This window comes from Pan paniscus, chromosome 14 (genome assembly GCF_029289425.2).
Source record: "Pan paniscus chromosome 14, NHGRI_mPanPan1-v2.0_pri, whole genome shotgun sequence".
Taxonomy (NCBI): Eukaryota; Metazoa; Chordata; class Mammalia; order Primates; family Hominidae; genus Pan; species Pan paniscus.
In genome coordinates, this window is record NC_073263.2 from 110,596,319 (window position 1) to 110,621,710 (window position 25,392).

The window sequence follows — 25,392 nt, forward strand, 5'->3', positions numbered from 1 at the left end:
AAGGGAATCTTTCACGTTGGTGGCTTCTTATGTTTACAGTGAAATGACATATTTTAAAAACATGGTGGACTAGTCAGAGCCACGTCCTTATTTGCAAAGTGGGATTTATGTAACTTGTTTGCAAAAAGGAATGGAAGTATTTTGAAATGATTTGAGTAAGACCTGCATGACTAACTTCTAGTGCTGTTTTCTGTCGCAGCAGATACAGTTTTCTTTATGAAACAAAGAGTTCATGGATTACTTCACTATGGAAAAATATCCAAATAGTCTGAATTAACTCCTGGTTTGAAAACAAGTTAAATTAAGCCAGTAGTTATTAACCATCTGCTATTTGTTTCATTATTGTTATTATTCAGGTATTTTCCTTATCTGAACATATGCATTTTAAATTCAGTGCTATCTTAAGGTAACTTGGAAAGGATCCCTCTGGAACTGTGTAGAGTTAATCCAAGACTATTTGCCCGAATTTATCCAAGCCCCAGAAGAGTGACTGGACAGCAATTAGGCCCCTGTGGAACATGCTTGTTTTTCGTGTTATATCATTTATGTAAAATGAAAACCTCTGAAGCTAATTCTAAGTGGAAAAATAAGTGGTATAATCTGATTTTCACACATTTTATATGCATCAACTGGTTATAGGATGATTTCTTCTGTGTAGTTATTTGAATGCTATATTCATTTTAAAGCCATCTGGAGGGATGACGAATGAAGAAACAAATCTGTCAGAGTCGGTCCATGTGATACCAGGGGTGCTGCTTCAGAACACAGGCACTCACACAGCACCGGGAGAGTCGAGAGGGGGACTGCACCGATGTGGCTCTGTGCAGAAAGGCTTTCCCAGTGGTACTTTTCACTGATAGTTCAAGCAGATGTCGAGAACTTTGGGGCGAAAGAAGTTTTGTGGGTAGGCAGAGAAGAGTGGCCTGTGTGTCCCGTTTGAGGCAGGAACTTGTGATACCTGTTACTGGAAATTGTGGAAGGAGAAGTTGAGATCTTAACCTTAGAGATAACATATCGTCTATGATTTTAAGGATGAGGAGTCAGACACACAGATCCTTCTGGTGGCTTACTCAAGATTATACAGACAGGAAGAAAGAAACAAAATTAGAACACCAACTTCATCCCAAGTACCGGCATGATACGATACTTACTCTAGTGTGTGTGCATGCGTGTATGTAAAAGAGACAGAGAGAGAGGCTCTGAAAGAAATAACAAAGGGTACTCAACAAAAAACATACTCCAAATTGTAATGAGATATACTTTTCCTATTTGTGTTTACTCGTGAACAAAGAAATTCACAATCTTTGTTTTTATCACAATCTTCTAATGTAATGTTTACGGAATAGTCTAGATTTTATTACCCAAATAGTTTGAAATAAGTCATAGTTTGAAAATGAGTTAAATTAAGTTATGATCTTTGAAGGATTTGCTCTTATATTGCCAAGAACTGCAACATTAACATTTTACCATAACACTACATAAAATCAGTTGGATGAAGGTTTTATTATTTCATTAATCTGCAATAGTACAGTAGAGAAAATAAAATAGAAGAACAAGGAACTGTTAAAGTTTTAACTACCTCTCACTTTTTTTACATTCTCTATGATGAGACAATTGTATTAGGGCCCTTACTTCTTATTAGTACGATAAATTAATGGTTTATAACCTTTGTTTTACTACTCAGGGAACACTTCATAAATCAACTATAATTACAAGCTAGAAAATAGCCTATAAAATGATTCTTTCTTTTGTATCCTTTCTCTTTCTCTGGAATTATAAATGTTGAAAATAATAAGCATTAGGAACCTAAGAGTACACCTTGAAACTATGTACATTCTGTTTGGAATCACCATTTATATTATATTATATTATATTATATTATATTATATTATATTATGTGTGTGTGTCTGTGTGTGTGTATTTCCTTTCTTCTTTTGTGCCAAACACATGCATACACACATGCCATATACATATATGACACATTTTTGTTATAAAAGTAGTATGTATGCTTGATAGGAAATTTGAAAAAGAAAAAAACTGAGGAAGAAAATACAATCTACCAGAATTGAACTACCTAAAGATAACTACTGAAAATATTTGGTGCGTATTCATTCCCTTTGTTTTTAAAAATGGTATTACATGTATTTGATCCTTACTCAGTGTCTTTCTCTCTTTCCACACTTAACTTCCTGAGGACAGGTGTCATGTCGCTGTGTTCTTTTGTATTTTTACATGTGTGCGCGTGTCTGTGTGTTTCAATATGACATCTCTTACAGGGTCTGGCACATAGTGTGTATGCAACTTGTGTTTGTTGAATGAATGAATGAATGAATGAACCTCCTACTGATGACCACATCTTCCCTTTGCGAATGAAGGTATCTGCAGTGAGTTTGGGTGATATGTGTGATAGTTTCTGCCTTTAGAGTAATTTTACATTTTTTCACTCAGCTTCATTATGCATGAAGAGTAATATCTTAGAGTACTATCTGGCACCTACTAATTGCTGATTAAAACTGACTAGGCCTATGCCTAATCCAACTTTGATTGCTTAGAAATCCATCTGTTTTCCTCTACTTCAAGTTTATTGATTGACTGATTCAACAAGCATTTACTGATCACCATATGAGTTCCCCCAAATTAGGCAAGGCAATTGCGATGGCTCACAGTCTGCTGGGGGAGAAACAGTCAGCTTTAAACTAATAAATAATCACAGGTTAGGATCCAGGTGCAAAGAGAGCAAAAGGGACACTGCAGTAGTGAACTGGAGGGTTCCTGACCTAGACAGGGCAGTTGTCATGCAGGGCATTTCTGGGAGGTTCACATGCAGGCCCAGATCTGAAGGGTGAGAAGGAGCTGGGGACGTGCTGAGGCAGGACCAAGGGGCCCAGGGTGAGGGGTCCGAGTGTGCTGAGCCCCCGAGGTGAGGACATCCTGGGAGAACTGACAGGAGAGTAGGAGGGCTGGGGACAGAACCAGATGAGAACGGGAGACAGGGATGCTACAAAGCCGTGTTTTTCAACCTTTATGTTTTCATTATTGCCCCACTAAGGAGAAAAACTGAGAGAATTAATAAAGAATTGAGTTCTGGGGAGGCAAAAATAACTTTGCTATTACAACAGTTTCTGACCTTCAAAGCTCAGTCCTGCTGGATAATATGAGGCCCCTAACAACTACTGAAAGAGGGGTGTTTGTGCCTGTTCCTACTGAGAGATCCAACTCCATATCTTCTATGTCAATATAAATTTCCCCAACTTCAAGATTATTTAGTCGTTCGATAAGCATTTACTGAGCACGTATTATATGCCAGAAGCCTTGTAATTGCTAACACGTTTTTCTTCTCAGGAACCGGTTGCACCCACTGGACAGGATCACCACAAGGAGAAGGTGTGTTTAGAGCTAAATGGGTCGGAACCAGTGGGACTTTATGTGTCAAAGTGCAGCATTCTATTTTAGGTTCAATGCATGCTACTGATAAGTTTTAGAGAGGGTAGAACATGACCTGATTTATGCTTTAAATGTAAAAAAGTGGTATTAGAGAGCAAGAACAGAGCTGGGAAATGAGTTCCCAAGCCAATGTGGCAGCTCAAGCAAGAGAGAGCCATGGTGGATGGGACAAGGGAGGAAGCCGAGAACACGAAGGGAGGGGAGAGGACCTCACCGTGGCAACAATGAAGGTGCTTGTTAAGTTACATTGACTTGAAGGTGGAATCTCTTTTAAAACCAAAATATTAATGTAGATCAGGAATATAGTCAAGCTCTTTTTAAAAACGAACTTGCTCCATAAAATATGTTTGGAGCTCTAGATGATGGAAAAGACTCGGCCCTTTAGGGCTGAAAACAGAAGACAGTTCACAAAATTAAATGGGATTCTCAAAGCAAATGTGAGCACACCACAGGACAGACATATGCAGAATTAGGAAAGCAATGCCAGAACTTTTGAATAGCTACAAATAGTCCTAAAGATGCACTACATAAGACCAGATGTGCAGGATAAAAAACCATGGTATCATGTTTTTAGAAGAAAAGCACACATCAAAATATGTAAATGCCATCAACTTGGCAGATGACGATAGGACAGGGGCTCCCACACCCCAGGGAGTGCCAAAGGCCATGACCATGTTTGTGTTGCTGTTTGGCCATTTATGACATACAGTCCCATGGGGCAAACCATTATTGACATGATTTAGGCCATTTTGTTAAAAAGAAAGATCAAATGTGTGCTCTGACTGAATATATTAACTTATCAAATACACTTTCCTCTGTGCTTTTGAAGCTAATTACCTTTGTTTGGGTGTGGCTTTGGTATGCTTTTTCACAATGTGTCTCTTTGGGAGAAGTGATTTTCTTTAAGCACTCTTGACCATATCAATATGATTTCCATAATGAAATAACGTATAGAATTACATAGTGAGTCATTCACTAGTAAGCTCAAAATAGTAACTTTTATTCATCACTGCCTGCTATGCAGGTCATACTGTTCTAGGTAAGAATAATTAATTTTTCTTAAACTATAATTATATGTAATTCAAGCCAAACCACCTTCTTCAAATACCAGAAGATACAGTGCTCTATTAGATGTGTGTGGCTGTAATTATCTTTTCTGTGTTGAAGTTAAACTTCAGGAATAGTCTATTTATAACAAAGAGAACATGTATTTTCATATAAATGTATCCTTTGAGAACGTTTAAAAGTACATTCAGACATTCAGAGCCAGGCTGAACATTAGAATTTTTCTATTTAGTAGCTTTTCAAAGCAACCATGAAAATGTAGAGTGTGGAGGTATTAATAGTAAAATATTCACACACAAAAAAGTAATGGTCATTCTTAGAAATTTAACGAATGAAATGGGGGAAATGTGAATTCAGCCTGGAGAGGATGCCTTTAGTTCAATGGTTTCTTTACTGAGCTTGTTGAAAGGATAGACAATATTCTACTCATCCTTGTGGTCCCAGCATCTGTACCCTGCTGGTATGAAGAAGGTGCTTTGCAAACATTTGATTTACGAATGGGTACATGAATGAATGAACGAAGGTGAATGAATGAATGAACTAATGAGTGAATGGATGTTCAGAGCAGACAGATGGTAGGATGACGGATGAACAAATGTGAGAAAAGGAACATCAGGAAAAATATAAATATAATGCAACTGAGTGTTATCAGAAAATGATATTGATCCAGGAATGAATTATAGGTAAAGGCCTTTTCATGGCACACATGTAGAAATGTTGGGATTTTGAGATTTGTTTCCCTTGGAAGAGATGACCTGGTAGGCACAGAAACTGTTTCATGTAGCAAAAATAGAAGAGGGTTGTGAAGGAGCACAATGACATTCTGAGATCAGCAGGAAGGAAAGCAAATCTGAGGGGAGAACTCTGCAGACATCAGAACACATGAAAAGATTGTGTTGTTCATATCACCATCAATAAAGCTATTCTTAACAAACTGGGAACAGATTTACATTGCTGGGCACTTTAAAAAATACTAGGGCATTTTTCCAGAATACTGATATGTGAAAGATGTGACTACTTTTGATGCAACTATGATAGCACATATCCTTTGAAAAAGCTGGAAGTATTTACTAGACTAGGGCTGTTTTTAGAGCAAGAGGGGTTAACATTTTTAAAGATTAATTTTGTATGAAAATAAAGCATTTTAATTGCAGAAAAGAAGCTAGCATTCACAATAAGACCTTTCTCATTAAAATATAATCTATGTTAATAAAATATTCCAATGATTGTAGACTTCTTTTTTTTTTGAGACGGAGTCTTGCTCTGTTGCCCAGGCTGGAGTGCAGTGGCACAATCTCAGCTCACTGCAACCTCCGCCTCCCGGGTTCAAGCAATTCTCCTGCCTCAGCCTCCCAAGTAGCTGGGACTACAGGCACCTGCCACCACGCCCGGCTAATTTTTTGTATTTTTAGTAGAGACAGGGTTTCACCATGTTAGCCAGGATGGTTTCAATCTCCTGACCTCATGATCCACCCGCCTCGGCCTCCCAAAGTGCTGGGATTACAGGCGTGAGCCTCCATGCCCGGCCGATTGTAGACTTAGAAATAAAGGGATAGCATCTAACCCAATCCTGACAACGGTAATGATATTATTCAGTGAAAACTCCATTCATAAGAATGCTATGGGCCCTGTACAATATATAAAGAAGGTTCACATTGGTTTTCTGCTTCAGGAGAGTATACGGGAAGCTAAAATAATAGTAAATAGCATCTCTTTTAGAGAAATAAAAAAGGGTTAGCTCATATTATGGAGGGCTTTATAGGCAACATAAAATCGTAGAAGTTTCTAGAAGACTAATAAATTGAAGTCAGTGTGCAAGGTGAGTTAAAAAGCAGATAAAGGAGAGATGATGAGTTAAATTCTAGATTTTAGTCGGTAATAATCCTATATCAGAGGTGATGGCACTGGAAATATGAAACTCAGCATCTTTGTTTCTTTAATCCTATTAGATGTATTTTAATAAAATAAATCAAATAGTTTAAATAAGTTGAAAATATTTAAGATTTAATTTTTGATGGCTGGGCGTGGTGGCTCATGCCTATAATCCTAGCACTTTGGGAGGCCAAGGTGGGTGGTTCATCTGGGGTCAGGAGTTCGAGACCAGCCTGACCAACGTGGAGAAACCCTGTTTCCACTAAAAATACAAAATTAGCCAGGCATGGTGGCGCATGCCTGTAATCCCAGCTACTCAGGAGGCTGAGGCAGGAGAATCGCTTGAACCTGGGAGGAGGAGGTTGCGGTGAGCCGAGATCATGCCATTGCACTCCAGCCTGGGCAAAACTCCACCAAAAAAAAAATAATAATTTTTGTAGACAAATGAAATTTTACATATCTGAGGTCATGTTATAGCAAGTGCTTATTCAAAGCATTTTTTAAAATTCTGCCTTCTCCATTGTACACATCCATTTACTTTCATTTCCTTCACCTTAATACGTGTGAATTATGAGCTTTATACTTTTCCAACATTATCTGAGTTTATAAATATCTCACAGTTAAGTTGAATAGTCAGACAGATACACAAATAAGAAGAAAACCAGGACTTCAGTGCTACTGTAGAGATGTATACAAGGTACACTAGTGACATGGATGTACTACTGTAATTGATTTATTATTATAAGGTACACACTAAACAGGAGAAAAATGAATTCCCACTTTGGATCAGAAAGCAATATGATATAGTTGGAGAGTAAGTAAGCTTGAATGTATTAAATAAGTTCTAGAAGCCTACTATACAACATTTCACTGCTATTTAACAACACTGCATTATACGCTTAAAATTTTATTAAGAGGCTAGATATCAGGCTAAGTGTTCTTACCGCAAATTTTAGAGGGAAGGTGAGGGAGGGAGGGATGGAGAGAGGGAAGAAGGAAGGGAGGAAGGAAGGAAAAAAGGAAGGAAGGAAGAGAGGGAGAAAGGGAGGGAGGAGACTAAAAGGGCCATACAATAACAAAGTCTAATAAACCTTTCAAAGGCATTTGAACATCATCCTGAAAATCATTACAGGCCACTAAATAATTTTAGACAAGAAAGGAACATAATGAGATTGATATTTAGAAAGATCACGCTGAATATAGTTTAAAAAATGGATGCATGTAGACCCATGATAATTTATGGAGCTACTGAAATTATTCATAGAAGTAAACAGGAAGTGGGTTCTAGAAACCTCAATAGAACTTATGACTAAATGGGGACTGGGGGAAAAGCTGTAAACATACTTAGGTGATGCTTGGGGTTCTGGCTTGGGTGATGAGGTGATGACTCCATTAGCCTAGAAAGGCAAGAGTGGGTAGAGATGGATGAGATGGGAAAGTGTGTGAGAAATGACCTGTGGAAGTCTTTAGGGCTTGAGGTGCTCAGGGAACACCCAGGTAGATGGTCCTTTTGGTCACTGAGCTAGAGAATACAGGATAAGATGGAAACATATGAGTGAGGCTAGGGTGCCTATGAAACATCGACATAAATGTGTGCACAAGGAGATGGGCCCCATAGGTATGGACTCAGGGATAAGATGAGCTCTCACGAGCAGTCTGTAGTGAAAGCTTTTGGAATAATGAACTTACCAGGAAGATGATGAAAAGTAAGAGGAGAATTCAGTGAAGAACTCTGAGGATAGCTAACTTTTCACTGGGGAGCAGCAACATAGCAGCTTCGGACAAACATTGGAACAGAGATGACAGACACACAGAGCAGGGGACCAGGTGAGCTTGTCAAAGAAGTTAAGCTTCAAGAAAAGAGAGTGACCCAGGGTCTTACCCCTGAAAATGTGGTCCACAGACCACCGTCACCGACATCATTTAGGAATGTGTTAGAAATGCAGAAGGAATCACTGGCCCCATCCCAACCCACTGGAACAGAATCTACATTTTGACAAGATCCCAAGCGATTAATATGCATTTTTCAGTTTGAGACTTTATAGGATCAAGGGTGTGTGCTTCTTTTAGTCTGGAGCCTAGAGAGCTCCGATTGATCTTATCTCTGGCACTAACTTTCTGTGTGGACTGTGTGAATGTCATACGTCCTCTCTAAAACATACCTTTTTCTCTTGAAAACTGAAGAGGTTGATCAAGATGATTTCTGAGATCTAACTAGAACAGTGTGGGTTATGGGCACTCTGTTTCTTTGCACCTCCTTTGTAGATGATTAATCCTACTAGTATAGTCTATTGTGGATATCACAAGTGCACATTTCCTTAGAGGAAATTGTACTATTATTCCAAAATAAATTCTATCCAATTTTCTATGTCTCCATAAGTAACTGAAGTGTTTTATGTTGTTTTAATTGACGTGTCCTTCTGTCAAAGCGGAACCATGTGACCTGAGCTTTCTCCTTTACTTTACCTGCATGGGAAACAATTACTGATTGTATTTTTTAGTAGCAGTAAATGAGTAAACTAAATTAAGTGACACATACAATGCAAATAATATATGCTTCTTCAACTCCCGAAGAATTCATAGATATAACAAAATGAGAGACGTCACTATTTTTCTAAACTACCAATATGTAAGAAGAGTTCTACATTAGATGTTTTTCTCAATTTCATTAATACAGAGAGAAATGTGCATCATAGAAAAATATCAAAGGATAATAGCTATATTTTTCCTTTGTAAATGCTATTTCAAAAGTACTGCCAGAAACACTTAGCACTCCTAAAAATTGTCTTTTAAAAAAAAAGAAGTGCTCTACAGGTTCCCTTGAAGTCTCTACTAACACAGCTTCTGTGCCACCTACACTCTAGCACAACCACCGTTCCAGCATTTGTCTGTACCTCCACAGCCTACACCTCTCAACAAAAAAAAAAAAAAAAAAAAAACACCTAAAAATTGTAACAGTAATTGGAGCTTTGGAAGTCATCAATGACAATTTTGTTTAATCTTTTAAAATCTGTCACTTAACAAGAAAAAAAACCTAATGGTTTTCTAATAAAAATAGCGACGACTGTAATTCACAGATGGTTTACTTTTACAGGAGTCAGAATGACATTAACATTTTAGTCTCAGCTAGGAACACTCTGCATCTAGCAGTGCACAGGGAGAGGGCTCAGTTGGAGAACATTTTAACCTCTCCTTTTCTCTGCTAGTGAGAAACATTCTTTGATGTGAGAATGCCACCAAAATGAAAAACGTAGGTGATCTGAACCTTTGGTCTAATTTTAATGAATCTTAATTTATTGGATTTGATATAACACTGTAAGACTGATTATACAGTAACATTCATTCCATAGGAAAAAAAAATCAAAAATGGTCAATAATTTTCTTTCGGTCAATGTCATTAATAGACAATGTAAATCCATGAAAATTCAGAATATATGTGATCTTATCTGTGTTTCCCTGCTAAAGAAGGATTCTTAAATTTGTATCTTCATTAATCCCTAGCATCAGTGAAAGTAGAGAACTGTAAAGACTGCATTCAGAATGGTTTCTGAGGAAGAACTGCAAAATATTACTTAACTGCTAATTTCATTGCTTTCAGAAAGACCAAACATTTACTACAAGTATAGCATCTCAAAAAAACAAAAAACAAAAAGCAAAAAAAACCAGCAAAGTCAAACAAATGCTAAAACATCCAATGAGTATCTCCAAATATTGCCAACCCACAAATAAATTATATAGTACAAAACTATATGAAATAAAATGGTCCATTGGATACCCATAAAATATGCCCAAGTAGTTGATTGAAGAATTTTTTACAAAATGATCTGAATGTAATAGCAGCAAGCACAATACCCAGGCATTGCAACAAAGTGTTTAGCCATGTCTTGATAGGATGCTTGTATTGTGACTTCAGATTTCCAACCTCCACCGAGTGAATCCGAAGCCCAGAAGCGCCTCATACCTTACAAAGCCCTTGGTTGTACCTCAGCAGTGCAGATTTGCATAGGCTACATGAAAAACCCACCAGGGGATTGGAGGACAGATCCACCCTTCCAACTCCTACCATTGCGCATGTCTGCCTTCCTCTCATTTGTGCTTCAATTGCAACCCTGCTCCTTCCCAGCCATTATCCCAATCCGTGGCTCCCAGAAAGAAGTCCTTTTCTCCACCTCCAAACCTGACCTGACATGCAGATCTGCCCTGTGAAACCATCAATCCACTTCTCAACTACCGACCATCAAGAACTTCATGAAGTATCTAGTACATTCCAAGAAAAGTTCACTTCAACCTCTGTGTCTACTCTTCCTATAATTTACCCTCCATATCTGAACCAAAAGTATTTCCTGAATATACTCCATCCTGAGCTTCCCCTTTTCCCTACTTCCTTTGTCTGAGAGGAGGAGATGACAGGGTCAGCTAGTTCCTGGTTCCCCGGCCTATGGCTGCACCTAGCCATGGGTTGAGATAATGGGGATAATGGCTGGGAAGGAGCAGGGTTGGCAACTGAAGCACAAATGAGAGGAAGGCAGACACTTGCAATGGTAGGAGTTGGAAGGGTGGACCTGTTCTCCAGTCCCCTGGTGATGCCTTTTGATTTAGTGATGCCTATGCAAATCTGCACTGCTGAGGTACAACCAAGGGCTTTGTAAGTTACAATGGGCTTCTGGGCTTCAGATTCACTCGATGGAGGTTGGAGATCTGAAGTCACAATACTAACTGGTAGGCCAGTTTCACCCCATGTTTCTTTTTCCTTTTATTTCCTCCATGACTTATTCTATCACCTGCCACCTTCTGTGACTTACTTCTGGATTGCTGAATGACTCTAGGGTCTGACTTAAGTTTTCATTTGTCATCTTATCTCATTTTCACCCTAGAAGCTATCATCTGTCTCTGTGACTCACTTTATGCAAGGGCTTCACAATTCTTTATCTTCTGTTCTTTTTTTCTAATCTGAATTCATCCTGCCCACATCCCTGCCACTTGTGCATTTCAAGAATATATGTCCATATTCTTCAGGAGATGCAAATATATATAAGATGCAAATATATGTAATATATGTGTGTGTATATATATACATACATATATATACACATATATGTATATACATGTATATATACACACACATATATATATATAATGGTAAATATATACAAAGCACTATAATAGGATAAATAATCATTTATAGGGTGCTCTGGGAACACAAATAGAAGGTGTCAAAGCCCTAAAGGAAGTGGAAAGGTGGATATCAAAACTCTAGTAATGGAGATGAGGTTTGATTTCAGTTGTAAAGGATAAAGAGGAGTTGGTCAACAGAGAAGCAGCAGTTGCAGAATCTTCCAAACCTAAATGATTAATTGGAGTATTTTGCCCTGCCTTGCCAATGACCAGCTCAATAATCCATTCTTAGACAGTTTTCAGAATTCAAGACAAATTTCAAAAAATATTTTTTTAAAATTTAGATCTGGTCCTCTTTACATTTCCCAGCATATCCAAATTGCTCCCGGGAGAATTTCCATGTTTTTCCTATAGTACTCTTCATGATGTAGCCACCAATTACAGATGTAGCCTCTTCCCTCATCTGTGTCCACATAACTGTACCCTCAGATGGTTTGCTGTCTTCTGGTTCTTGCCTTTCACATGCTAGTTTCTCTGTCTCACACCCATCATCTCAAGATGCCCTGGGAAATTCCTGCTTATCCCTCAAGACCAAATGGCTTAGAAAACATGCTTCTCACTGAACCCTGCCTGATCACACCTTGATCACTCTTTTTTCTCTAAAGCTGTTTCTTGGACATAACTCTCTGTCCTGAGCATGGACAATTGCCAGAATCTGCTCACTGCTGACCTTCCCCAGTACACTATGTGCTCCACGAGGACAGAGGCCTCCTTCATATCCCCAAATCTAGCGCAATGCTCAAGATAAACCTCCTTTGGGTTTTTGAATGGCTGTTAGAAATGCCACTGTAAGAGATCATACTCATTTTGTCCACCTCCTCTCCTGCTGAGGGTCTCCACTGAATTAAGAGAGGGGAACTAGAATCCTGTTCTCCTGTTTCCCTTCCACAGGTCTTTTAGGCATGTTGCTCTCCTTCCATGTTAATTCCCCTAATGATCATTATTGATCCCATCCATTGTGGAGCATCACCAGCCATCATTCCTTTGGAGTTTTGTTTTGGAACCCAGGTTTGGATGAATTTTGTCTTTGGGAGTTAGTCTCCCACAATGAGTTACATCCCACAATCAATGATGAACAGAGAGGTGACATGTTCCCTCCTTTCCAATGCCTGTCTCACAGATTTGTTCTGCAGAGCTCACAGACAGGACCAACTGTTCTTCCTGTCGACTGCCAAAATAAGTCAGCAGTTGGGAAGGAGAATAAAAAGACTATGAATTATGGAAAATAACTGGGAAGATAAAATGGCAATACAATGAAAAAAAAAAAGTAACAATCTCGGTAGCCACCCACTCATGTTACTGTCTCAAATTTCAACCAACTAAAAGAAACTAAACTAAATGAAGAAGAGCATCTAGTCAACCAGAAGGCTTTGAAGTAGACCAGTAGTTAAGAGCTTTCCCCATTGATCTAACTAATTAGCCTGACTGTCATAATGCATGATTCAGTCAAAATCTTTGGCAAAACTGTGTTTTATTAAGACAACAGATCATGTAAGGGAAGAGTTAGGTGGAAAGGGGCAAAGTGACAAAGTGTGTTTGGAATAAACTCCATTTTCATATGAAATGGCTCATAAAACATCTCTGGCCAACCATTCTGAAGACAAGTCTGACCTATAAACCTTTCCCGTACCTGATGGTGTGTACACACGTGCCAGCATCTGGTGGTACTGTGATGTATGGCATAGGCTAGGGGGTGTTATCATTTTAATGTCCCCAGTTCATGCTTGAGAGCACACATGTTAGACTTCTCACTTTAATGGTGTTTGTCTCAAGTGCTAAGAATCTGATTATAAACTTATTGCAAGTAATACTTTCCCTTTATCTAACAGAATATCATCTCAGAGCTTCCTTGGCACACCACATTAGGATTCACCAGGCTCTCCTGCAATTACTTATGTCTGCTTCTCCTAAGAGACTATGAGTGCCTTCTATGTGAGGGGTATTCCTCACACCTACCTCGGTTCTGTGAATTCTTCAAATAAGCACAACACACAAGAGAATTACTTAAAAAGTGTATGAATGTGGCTTACAGCTATGTGTTAAGAATTTTCTTTGGCAGCTGTCTTTATCAATATCAGTACGTTTGGATAAGTTCTCATGCCACTAGAGCTTGTCATAGAAACTGATTTCATGTCATGCTACAATTTCTTTTTCAAAATTCTGGAAAAGTATGTTCATCCATACTACTGTTTGTGCAAACATCCAGAAGATTGTTGCTCAAAGATGACTTTCTCATCTTTCTTGAGACTTTTAAACTTTAGTTCTGAAGTTCTATAATTGCAGTTGTACAAACATTTGATTTATAGTAATATGTGGCATAGTGGGAAAAATTATAGAAGCAAAACAATTTTATGCATCAGCTTTATGTTTCGTTTGGTCTTTTGAGTATTTGTTTTTCTTTTTGTAAACTCAAACTCCCTGCTATGAGAAGAGGAAGGAAAGATGAGGGTCTAGCTCTAGAATGGGAGAATCCATTCATGGGGGTGCTCTTATCTTCTGACTGATAGTCAAGGCCAGTGTTTCTCTTTTGCACCACATGGTACAACCACATCAGTAGTGTGTAACCATTTGCAAACAATGTGACACATGCAGTAAACATACTTATTACAACAAAGACTTTGGGATTTTGATTAAATGTAATAGTGTTTAAGAATCAGAGACATGTACTCTAATTTTCTGAGTTTGTTTCTTCTAATCCTCTGCTGGAAAAATATTTTGTCTGATTATTTTTCCATCATCATTTTGGTATCTTCATGCTGTTAAATGTTTCCCTGCTGTTTGCATTTTAGATGGGAGTCCGAAAAGTGTTTCTAAAATACTGGCATGCTGACCAACTCAATGATTTGTGCCTACAGTTGCAGAGAAAAATTATAACCTGCCAAAAAGGTAACGTTTATATGCCAACATTTCTGAATTTATTTGAGTTGTGAAATGCAAAATCTTTTAGTGCATCCCCAAGTTTAAATGTTGATGGGGTCTACACCCTCGTGGACCACTCTCTCGATTCCTGGATGCTATCTTCAGGCAAATAGTTTTTGGGTGTTTGGGAAGCATTGTGGCTTAGTTTGCTATGCAACCGTCTCAAAATCAACATTTGCAGACATTGTTCATGTTTTAATTAGACATCCTTTTTCTGTGGGGCTCATTCGGATATGCCCCTGTGTGAATCGCTAATGGGTCTTTTCATTTTCTGATAATAAAAAGTCCACCTGTAATCCCAGTTACTCAGGAGGCTGAGGCAGGAGGATCCCTTGAGGCCAGGAGTTCAAGACCAGCCTGGGCAACATAGTGAGATCCCCATCCCTCAAAAAATGTCTTAATTAGTCAAGCATGGTGGGACGCAACAATAGTCCCAGCTACTCAGGAGACTGAAGTGAAGAATTCCTTGAGGTCAGGAGTTCCAGGCTGCAGCGAGCTGTGTTTCTACCACTGCACAGCAACCTGGGTGCCAGAGCGAGATCCCACCTCTAAAAGAAAAAAAATTTAAATTTAAGAAAATAAATAAAATAAGAAGCCCTGTTACATGCTAGTCCCTTGAACCGTCTCTGTTCAGATTTTAACACATCCAGCTCAAATAATGATCAAAATTCTGAACTTCATTCTAAGTTAAAACATCCTTCTTGGCTGTTCCAGGCCTGTCCCATCCTTACTGGGCATGGGACTGATCCCTACCTACTCAGGTTGCCTCTGGGTGTTCCAGGGTTAATGAGGAGGGGAAGTGGTAAGGAGGTGTCTTCTGATGAAGATTAAAAGTCTTCTAACGATAAAAAGACCTGCTTATGGCAGGTGTTCTGATGACACAGGTGTACTATGGCGCTGGTCTCCTCCAGCTGGGGCAGACTTCAGTAGCTCTCCACATACTCAGGAGCACTTCAGGGACTTCCTTCTCTAACTGGCAACATCCTCCTTTGGCCGGTCATTTGTAACTCACCCCTCAGCCCCTGGGCACCTTGCAGACCCTCTGTTGGAGTCTCCTTGTTCTCTCAGTACACATTCTTTGTGAAAACCACATCTGGTGCCCAAGAAACAAACTCTTAGACGGCTTCCTAGGCGCAGCTTTTCTCTAACAGAGCCTGTGTTTCCATGCAGGGGCCTGGCAGGAGCCATTGCCACAGCCCTGGCCTCAGAGATATCACAGTGCACAGTGGCCCCAAACCCCCAGGAGCCACATGCCAAGATCTCTGGGTGGCCTCCTGAAACCACTTTCACCAGGCTGAGGCAAGGGGAAGCCTTGGACAAGAGAGGGCCAACTGCTACCTCTTGGTAAAGGAGGCATCATCTTTCTAGTGTGTGATGACCTGGCTGCTAACTCTTGGTAAAGGAGGCATCGTCTTTCTAGTGTGTGATGACCTGGCCTTCTTAACTTCAATCTTCATCAGTGCAGGGGAGAGGGCGGGCTACAGGGCTGTTTTGGATCTCCCCCTTGCAAGTCCTATTTGCATGTTTGGCCCTATCCCAACCCATGTGTCCCTGGAACACCAGCGGCACCAACATCGCCAGGGATCTGGCTAGCACAGCAATGCCTCAGGCCCCACCCAGGACCTATGGCATCCAGAGCTTTATCTGCAGCCTCAGCTGAAACTGGGACAGGGAGAGTCTCATTTAATCTACCGCTAAAGACAGAACAGGGTATCACAAATTCTCCTGAAAACTTCCCTTAAATATAATGATAAGAAATTTTGCCCCATTAGAAATTTCTGTTCTATTTAACAAAGATTAAATTGCTATACCCTATTGACCTGGAATCGAAAAAATGAACAGAACTGTAATTACTTGTTCACTTTTCTAAAGATAAAAATTAAGAATGGTCTTAAAAGGTCGGGCGCAGTGGCTCACGCCTGTAATCTCAGCACTTTGGGAGGCCGAAGCAGGCGGATCACCTGAGGTTAGGAGTTTGAGACCAGTCTGGCCAACATAGTGAAACCCCGTCTCTACTAAAAATACAAAATTAGCCGGGCATGGTAGCGCATGCCTGTAATCCCAGCTACTCGGGAGGCTAAGGCAGGAGAACCACTTGAACCCAGGAGGCAGAGGTTGCGGTGAGCCAAGATTGTGGAGATCGTGCCATTGCACTCCAGCCTGGCAACAAGAGTGAAACTCTGTCTCAAAAAAAAAAAAATGGTCTTAAAAAATTACATCAAGATAGAAACCATAATCTCATATTGCATAAATGAAATAACGGATATGAGTATTTTTTAATTACAGGCTTGTAAATGCAAAGCATTAATTATTGATTTTTATTTTCATAGCTCTTAAAACAGTTCCCTCAATGCTTTTTGCTAATATTAAATTTACTCAAAATTTATATAATCTGGAACCATTTCCAGTTGTTGTTTTAAGAATTCTATATTTTTCTTTAAAAATGTCCAGGGGAAAGAAAGCTGTAATTTTTAGTTTTAAATTTAATCATTTTAATTTAAAATTATTTCTACCAGAAGTTTTTTCTCTGACTCTATATGCTCATTTTATCCTGGATGAAAAATATCTGTAAATTAAGACCTTACGTGGGTGGTATCTTAGAAGCAGTCTTCTGAATTTGTCTGAAAGACAACAAACATCAACATCCATTAGTGGCAATTTTATTTTTACCAGTTGCCCCTTATTGAAGATATCAATATTTAGCAACTGGTGTAACATTTTTAAAGAATTTTAAAGGCTAGTGGGATGAAGTGTGAGAAAATGAGGTCTTCCGGAGGCGGGACAATAGACTCCGGGTGAAAGTGAATCCAGTGAATAGCTGTGCTGTAGTGGGAGGTCAGGAGAAGTCTGGCACATCCACATTAATCTTCTCTTTATTCCAAGAGATTGAACATCTTGAATATACTCTCTCACCCTTCCGAAAGCCAATGTCTCCCTTTTTTTTTAGTGTAACAAGAAAGAACGAGTGAACAGGCCAATTTCAAGTCTTCTGCCTTTTTCTCACTCAAGGTGCCCATCACATGGTTCATGCGTCTCCACTTTATTCCACATTTTATACTCCTGGAAGTCTCACTGTACCTCATACTGTTTAACATTTTTCCTTTAGGTTACTTCAGAATGACTGTTTTACAGTTAACTTAATGCAACTGCATTCCAACATAACTAAACCTTTAGTAGTGCCATCTGAAAAAAACGCTTTCAGCATTTCAGATATCCACATATTATTTTCCTGTTCAGCCATCATAGTAGAACGTTCTGTTCAGCTTTCCACCAGCTACTCAAGTAAAGACATCAAAGTTAATATCATAGGTACCCCTCATATTTGTTATTTTATAACCATGAACTATTTTAAAGCACTTAATATTTTATAGGCTTCTTCCTTTCCCAAGGGCAAAAATAAAGTGTCTTTGCTGCAGACACTGGCTTTCCTGAAATTATAACTCTTCTATAATCTTAACCAACTCCTTATAATCCTAGAAACTTTTAAAATTGGGAGAGACAGAATCACAAAGTTTGAAAAGACTCTAATCAGAATTCCTCTACCTGCACTTGTCCACTTCACCCATGAGAAGGCGTCACTGTGCTGGCCTTGTACACACTCAGGGCCCAGGAAGCAACTCTTTCATGAGGCAGCCTGATCCACTTCCACCCTGTGCTAATTGTTAGAAAGTTCTTTCTAACACTGATTGCAAATATGCTTCCCTATGACTTTCTTGGTTGGTGATCTGCCCCCTGGAGAGTTAGAGATTATGTCTGTGTAACTGCAGGCTAAGGAAATGTAGTTTGACCTCCTAAGCTTGGGGACATATGAGCCCGGGCTCTACTATTCCTTGGTTGTGTTGACCTGGAGGAACTTTCTTAGTTTCACTAAGAGAAGTGCCATTGTGTCTGAAATTGAGATAGCGGTATATTTTGTCATTGAGTTTCAGAATTGAATGATGCAATAGAGTGTCTTACACACAGAGGTCCCTTTAAATGGTGGTCTTTTATTTTTAATTATTGTATTTGTTACTGACATATTGATTTCAAAGCATTTTCACTCATTTCCCCCAACTTTTACACATTTTTCTAGCCGTCCTTTCCCAGAGAGCAGGATGGATGTCCTATATTTATACACAATCTTTTTCCAGAGTCTTAAATATAGTGTTAATTTCTCTAAGAATTAAATCATAATCTTAGAAACAATATATGCATGATATTTCCAAAGACAAACCCCATAAGCCTTAGGTGTTTATGTAATAATGTGATGTAATGAAAGATGATTCGCACATCCCAAAATGCTGCAGTTGGAGGCACACCCCAAAATTCTGTGGGATTTAGACCTAGTTCTTTCCCATCGATTTAACTCCAGTCCATCAAAGTCCAGCTTGTGTTACCAAAAACCATGTGGAGGCCTTTATCATCAATATATTGCCTGCAAGATCTCATTCAAGTCAAAGAGCTTTGCCTTTAGTGTTATCACTGCTGATTTAGATAAATTCTTATTCTGGGTTAAATGTACCTTATTCTATAACTGCTCAGAGATAAGTATATTGTGATTTTTGTTTGTGCATGTCTGAGTTTTTCACTTTTCCTCCATTTACTAACCCATGATTCTTCTATAAAAGTTATCAGAGGATTTTTAGCACGCCAGCACCTGCTTCAGAAAATGAGCATCAGACAACAAGAGGTGACTTCTATCAATAGCTTTCTGCAGAACACAGAGGACATGGGGCTGAAAACCTACGATGCCCTGGTCATCCAGAATGCTTCAGACATTGCCCGGGAAAATGACCGGCTCCGTAGTGAAATGAACGCTCCCTACCATAAAGAGAAGTTAGAGGTCAGGAACATGCAAGAGGAAGGAAGCAAAAGGTAAAGGCAGAGAGCATGCAACTTTAATTACCTTTGTGATTGATTCAGTGGAGTCATGAAAATTCAAATAGCCCTTAATGCAGAGTTCAATCAAATATGACAGGAGTTACAGGAACAGGCATGCGTGGTTTGTTATTTGAAATGGCAGCAGTCTAAAAAGATGCTTTCCTGTGCTGTCTTCCCACGAGTTCAAGGCTTTCTGTGTTCCTTCATTCATATGTGATGACGACTGCCTCTCCTGCCATGCTTGTGTCACTGAACTACCTCAAGCACACTCTAGTTCTAAAGCATTTACTGTTTCTGTATTAGCAAAAATATATAGCTTGGCTGTTGACATTTTTACACAAGTGTTACGGATATAAGGCTGGCTTATAGAAACTTCTGGAAATCTGACCCAAAAAATGGAGATACCACTCTGAAAACATGGAAGAAGTGAACTCAATAGATAGATTGTAAGTGTATTATATATCCCTGTGTAAACTGTCACATCTCTCTTTACCAATAAAGCAAGCTTTGGGGAAAGCTTTGTATTTAAAAGTTCACTTTAGAGGCTTAGCTTAAAACAGAAATGTGACGATCACCTGGTCCTTCTCCATTTGATCATTCTCCTCTCTCTGTGAATGATGAAGACACCCGTGAATCACAACACCCCTAAGAGGGAGGGCAAGGAGCTGCTTCCTTTGGACCTTAATTCATCGTCAGGGAGATGTTTGTTTTGCTATAGAAACTTGGTAATATCTTGTTGTTTCTCACTGAAAATGACTCTCCTTTCCCATTCTGCCGATGTCAGTTTTTTTTATTAAAGTGGAAATGGCAATGTGTATCTTGTTAATTAGCTTCAAATATCTCAGTGATTAAATACTGAAAAAAAATCCCCTTTGTACGGAAAAAAAGACTGTAATTAAACATTACAGGAAAAACAAATTATCCACTGAGTGCCATGCTTTCATCTTCAGCTATTTCATTTTCTACATGGGCGGCTGGCTCTGCCTTGTGGTAGATTCTAGCCCTGTTGGTGTTCTGCCACAGAAAGATATAATTATAAAAACAAACGCTTGGAAACTCCTTGTAGAGTGAATGCATTGGCATCTTGCTAGCACATGATTACGTTGACATGTGAAGCCAGAAGAAATTTTTTAAAGCAAGATAACTATTAATTTTATATGACTTCCAAAATAATATTTATTATTTTCTCTGCTGGAACTAAACGGCCACCCCAATTTCTCAATTTGATTATGTATGTATTTTCCTGATACAAAATTAAGTGAAGAAGTATTTGTCTGTTTATTTACTGAATACCAGCAGTTTACTTGGCACTGGACAACCATATGGAGTCAAGGAGGAGAAATAATAGCTCTGCACATAATTAAATAATTTCTGGTAGAATTTAAGTGGCAAGAAAGAGAGTAATGGGGAGAAAGAGAACACTGAAATGTAAATTTCTGAGAGTTTTAAGTAGAGTCTACCCTCTTGCGAGGGGAAATGGTGATGAACTCCCAGCATTTGATGCATCAGTAACTCTCTATTAAGATGGATTTGCCAGAAATTATCATTCAGATTGAAATTCTGGTTTTTTGATTTGCTTAATAATCAGAGTGTGAAGAATTCATTCAGTGAGTGCCTGATGGAAAATGCGAAGGCCCTTAAGTAGTGTTGCGTTTGTGTGAGAATGTTTAAAAAGTAATCATGATGGATATCCCGCGGGCTCATGTGCTTTTCATCACAAAGCCGGAGCCAGAGGACGGGTGGCCTTCTCTGGACCAACTGGTCACCAGAGGGCTGCACACGTCCTCCAGCCACAGCAGGAAGGGCTGCTTGCCAAAAAGCCGTCATTATGTCTGCTTGAGCAGGTTCCTTGTTACCGGAATAATGCATCTGGGCCTCTCTGGCGTGGTGCTGTTTGTGTTTTGTTTCCCCCCTAAGAACCGATGACAAGAGTGGACCCAGGCATTTCCACCCCAGCTCCATGTCAGTCTGCGCGGCCGTGGATGGCCTGGGCCAGTGGCTCGTTGCCCCGTCCATCTGGTCTCCTTCGCTGCACTCGGTGTTCAGCATGGATGACAGCAGCAGCCTCCCGTCTCCACGGAAACAGCCCCCGCCCAAGCCAAAGAGGGACCCCAACACCCGGCTGAGTGCTTCCTATGAGGCTGTGAGCGCCTGTCTCTCCGCGGCCAGGGAAGCGGCCAACGAAGGTCAGCCCTGGGGAGGGACCCAGCCTCGTGTTCCGGGCTCGCGCATGCTCTGACTTCGCCTTGGGGCGCCCATGGCAGTACTGTGGCCCTAATGTATTCTTAATAGAAATAAATCCAATTGTTGGCTTGCCAGCAGCTCTTAATCATTAAATATAAATAATATTTATTCAAATCTCTAAGCCTCTTAGGGAAAAGCTACTTACATGGCATTTCCTTAACTCCCATCCCCACCCTGCCTCCAAAGAGCAGTATCAAATCAATTCAGAAAGTCGGCAGCTATTCCATGTAAAGGTTCACCAATGAGAAAGTAAAAACAAAAACAAAAACAAAAAAACTGCATAAGGCATTCCAGTTATCACAATCTAATAAAAAATTAAGACTGCTTCATCATATGATAGGTGAAATTATTTACCCATAGGAGAGTCATCGTGCAGGAAACTTCTGTTAGGAAAACTTTTGAGACTAGATTATAAAAGTTTCTGCATCCATTGTCTAGAAACAGGGATGCTCAAAAGGGAACATAGCAGTTTCTTCTCAGCCAGATCTCATAGATCAGTAATGAGACAATTACTGTTTAAATATTAATTTTAAGAATGGTGAAAAATAAAGGAAGTGCTTCTTAGCGGAACACTTAGAATTTAACAGATTCTATTGATCACCCGCTATGCATCAGGCTCTATTCTAGGCATGTCTGTCTCTTTCTTCATGGAGTTTACATTCTAGTGCGGCAAAACAGATGGTAAACATAATACAACAGTAAATACTTTAGAACTGGATTGTTGCTGCTGAGAGAAATACATAGACCCAGGGTAGTAGTACAGGATGGAAGAGAGGTTCAGATTCTAAATGAAACGGCTGGGTAGAACTCGCTAGAAAATAATATCTGAGAACATAAGATGAAACACAGTTCCTTCAGTAAATAAATGACCCCAAATACAAAAACACAGCAAATCCATAAGCTCAAACGTTGGGATGACTGACACCAAGAAGATAATAGGAAGACATGGGGCAGAGGACTGAAGCAGTAAGTCCATCCTAGCCAACTTCTTTTTTTCTTCAAATTTATTTTTAATTGACATAAAATTGTATGTTTTTGTCATGAACAACATGTTGTTTTGAAGTATATGTACATTGTGGAATGGTTAAATCTAGCAAATTAACAAATCCATGCCTCACACAGCTATCATTTCTGTGCTGAGAGCACTTAGTGTCCACTTTTTTAGTTTTGTTTTTTTTTTTTTTTTGAGACGGACTTTCACTCTTGTTGCTTAGGCTGGAGTGCAATGGCACAATCTCAGCTCACTGCAACCTCCGCCTCTGGGGTTCAAGTGATTCTCCTGCCTCAGCCTCCGGAGTACCTGGGACTACAGGTGCCTGCCACCACGCCCAGCTAATTTTTGTATTTTTAGTAGAGACAGGGTCTCACCATGTTGGCCAGGCTGGTCTTGAACTCCTGACCTCAAGTGATCTGCCTGCCTTGGCCTCCCAAAGTGCTGAGATTACAGGCATGAGCCACTGCGCCAGGCCTTTTTTTTTTTTTTTTAGCATTTTTTAAGAATACAATATATTGTCATTAACTATTGTCACCATGCTGTACACTCTTCAAAGTGCTTTTTATTAGTGGCATTAAGAAAGAATAGACCTTTAGGATATTTTTTACTTACAAAAAGTTACTGTCTTAGTATATCAGCCATGTTTCAACAATGCTTAGATCAAAGCAGAGGAGAAATTCCTAAGACTATGGGGAGGAGAGTCCAAATGTTTGTCTTTAGAGTCCTGGTGATAAGGACAACAAGAAAATCTGTAAAACGACGTTAGATGAGATCGTCCATAGGAAAGTCTTCAAAGTGGACATTGACGTGGGCTTAGATATAAATTAGAACAGGACCGCCAAAGATATGAGGCATTCTCCCCCGGTGCCACATATACCAGGAGAAGCCCAGGATCTGAGGGAGCCACCAGCACCCTCCCTGAGAAAGCGGGGAGTGTCCCGTGGCCACTGTTCCTACTTTCAGGCCTCCATGTTAGATTTGCAGCCCATATCTCAAGAAGGTGTGATTAGAATAACAAGAAAGATTTTTGGCAGTTTGCGTGAGGAAGATGGTATCTAAAATGCTAAGACCGATAAGATGGAGAGGGTGCGAAATTAAGACTCCAGATAGTACCAGACATTGAAAAAACAGTAATGAAATGTGATTGAAAATTGCAGCAAATACAGAATGGAGCCCCATCCAAGCTTGAACCCTGCAAACAGGCTCTAGAAAGTTGCATAAATAGGCTTCAGAATACCTTGTAACATCTAGAAAAAGCTAAAGGTTTGTGTGCACCTTAAAACACCACTGCCCTGGAGTAATGAGGGGACCACTTTGTCACATGTTATGAAGGGAGATCAAATAGTGAGGAAGAAGCTGACCTCAGAGAGCTCTCTCCTATGGGCAGCAAAAAAAAAAAAAAAAAAAGTCAATTAAAATAAAAGTTAGGAACCATAGGAGATAGATAGATATATATATATAGATATATATATATATATATATATATATATACACACACACACATATGTATATATCTATACACACACATAATATGAAAGCAAAGCGACCCCAAAAAAGATTAATAAAGAAGACAGCTATCATAACTCTTAAATTCCTTATTACATGCTATCAAAATACATCATGTGATAGCATTAGGCATGCAAGATATTTATGTAAAATTTAGTTTCTTGGATCCTAATTTTGTCTCATATGTGACTATAAGGTACTTAGAGATGCGTTTGGTCCACTGTGTCCCACCCTGGTGAGCAGACCTTTCAGAAGCTTGTCAAAGGGCAAGTGTATGCATTGTTTCCTTTTTACCATCTACATTATCTGTTCTTTCTTACAATACATAATTCTTCATGCTGGTTACTTTACAACCACCACCACAAAAAGAAAGTCTTTGATCTCCTGCAACTAGAGATGTATTTCTGCATTCTGGCATGCGCTCTCAATACTGTATATTTTTAAGAATAAGACAATTAACCAGCTTAAGCTGCTTGAGCATGCTTGCTGATTAGTTTTTACAGCATTAGGGAGTCAGAGAGGGCAAGCGCAGGAGCTTAGCCATTCAGTCTGTCAGTGGTCTGGGTTTGTAATCCATGATCGCAAAGGTAGCTCCACCCACACGTGATAAGCCAGCTGTCAGACAGGGTTCTGGTCCCTTCTGTGCCATTATGTCAGGAGCTGAAGGTGGTTGAGTTAGGACAGTGATGAAATTGATCCTAGCGTGTTAGACATCTCCCTCAGTCCAACACAATCCGAGTATAATCTAAGTCTTTGTTGTTCAATGCAGTAGCCACTAGGCACACGTGGCCAATTAAGTTTAGAGTAAATAAAATTAAATACAATTTTAAATTTCATTCCTCCATCATCAGTCACTTTCCAAGTACTCAGTAGCCACAGGGGTAGAATTTTTCCATCATCACCGAAGCTTCTCTTAGACAACCCTGATTCTAAATGCTTTGTGTGTCTACCAAGCGGTGATTCTGAATTTTTTGCATCTAGTAACGTGTCACAAAATTATTCTCCTTTCTGTCAAAAGATAGGAAGAACATTTGATCACTATTCTAAAATGTTTGGTGAACCTTGGTTTCGCAGGATCAAGGACTATGGCTGAAGTTGGTTTTGTACCTGAGCCATCCTTTTTGGCATGTTAAAAAATCAAGTTCAAGTTCTTTTCCTTTACAAATAAAGCTGCGAATCAATTCAGATGGTTACAGAGTGAAAGGAGATCTGATCAGAGACCAGGGGCCAAGGATTTTAGGGTGACCAGCACCACGGTCACTTCAAAGTTGTCTTTGTATTTATTCTTGTTCTTACTAGCATATGTCTTTCCT

General features: G+C 39.5%; 1 protein-coding gene across 1 annotated transcript in view; it reads left to right on the top strand.

Annotated features, from left to right (window-relative positions):
• MYO16 (myosin XVI) overlaps nt 1–25,392 on the top strand; it is a 585,697-nt gene that overhangs the window by 483,835 nt on the left and 76,470 nt on the right. The window contains exons 29-31 of the mRNA XM_024925327.4: nt 14,346–14,442; nt 19,083–19,329; nt 21,253–21,521. Of these exons, the coding sequence (XP_024781095.2) occupies nt 14,346–14,442; nt 19,083–19,329; nt 21,253–21,521 (613 nt within the window). The remainder of the gene's footprint in view (nt 1–14,345; nt 14,443–19,082; nt 19,330–21,252; nt 21,522–25,392) is intronic.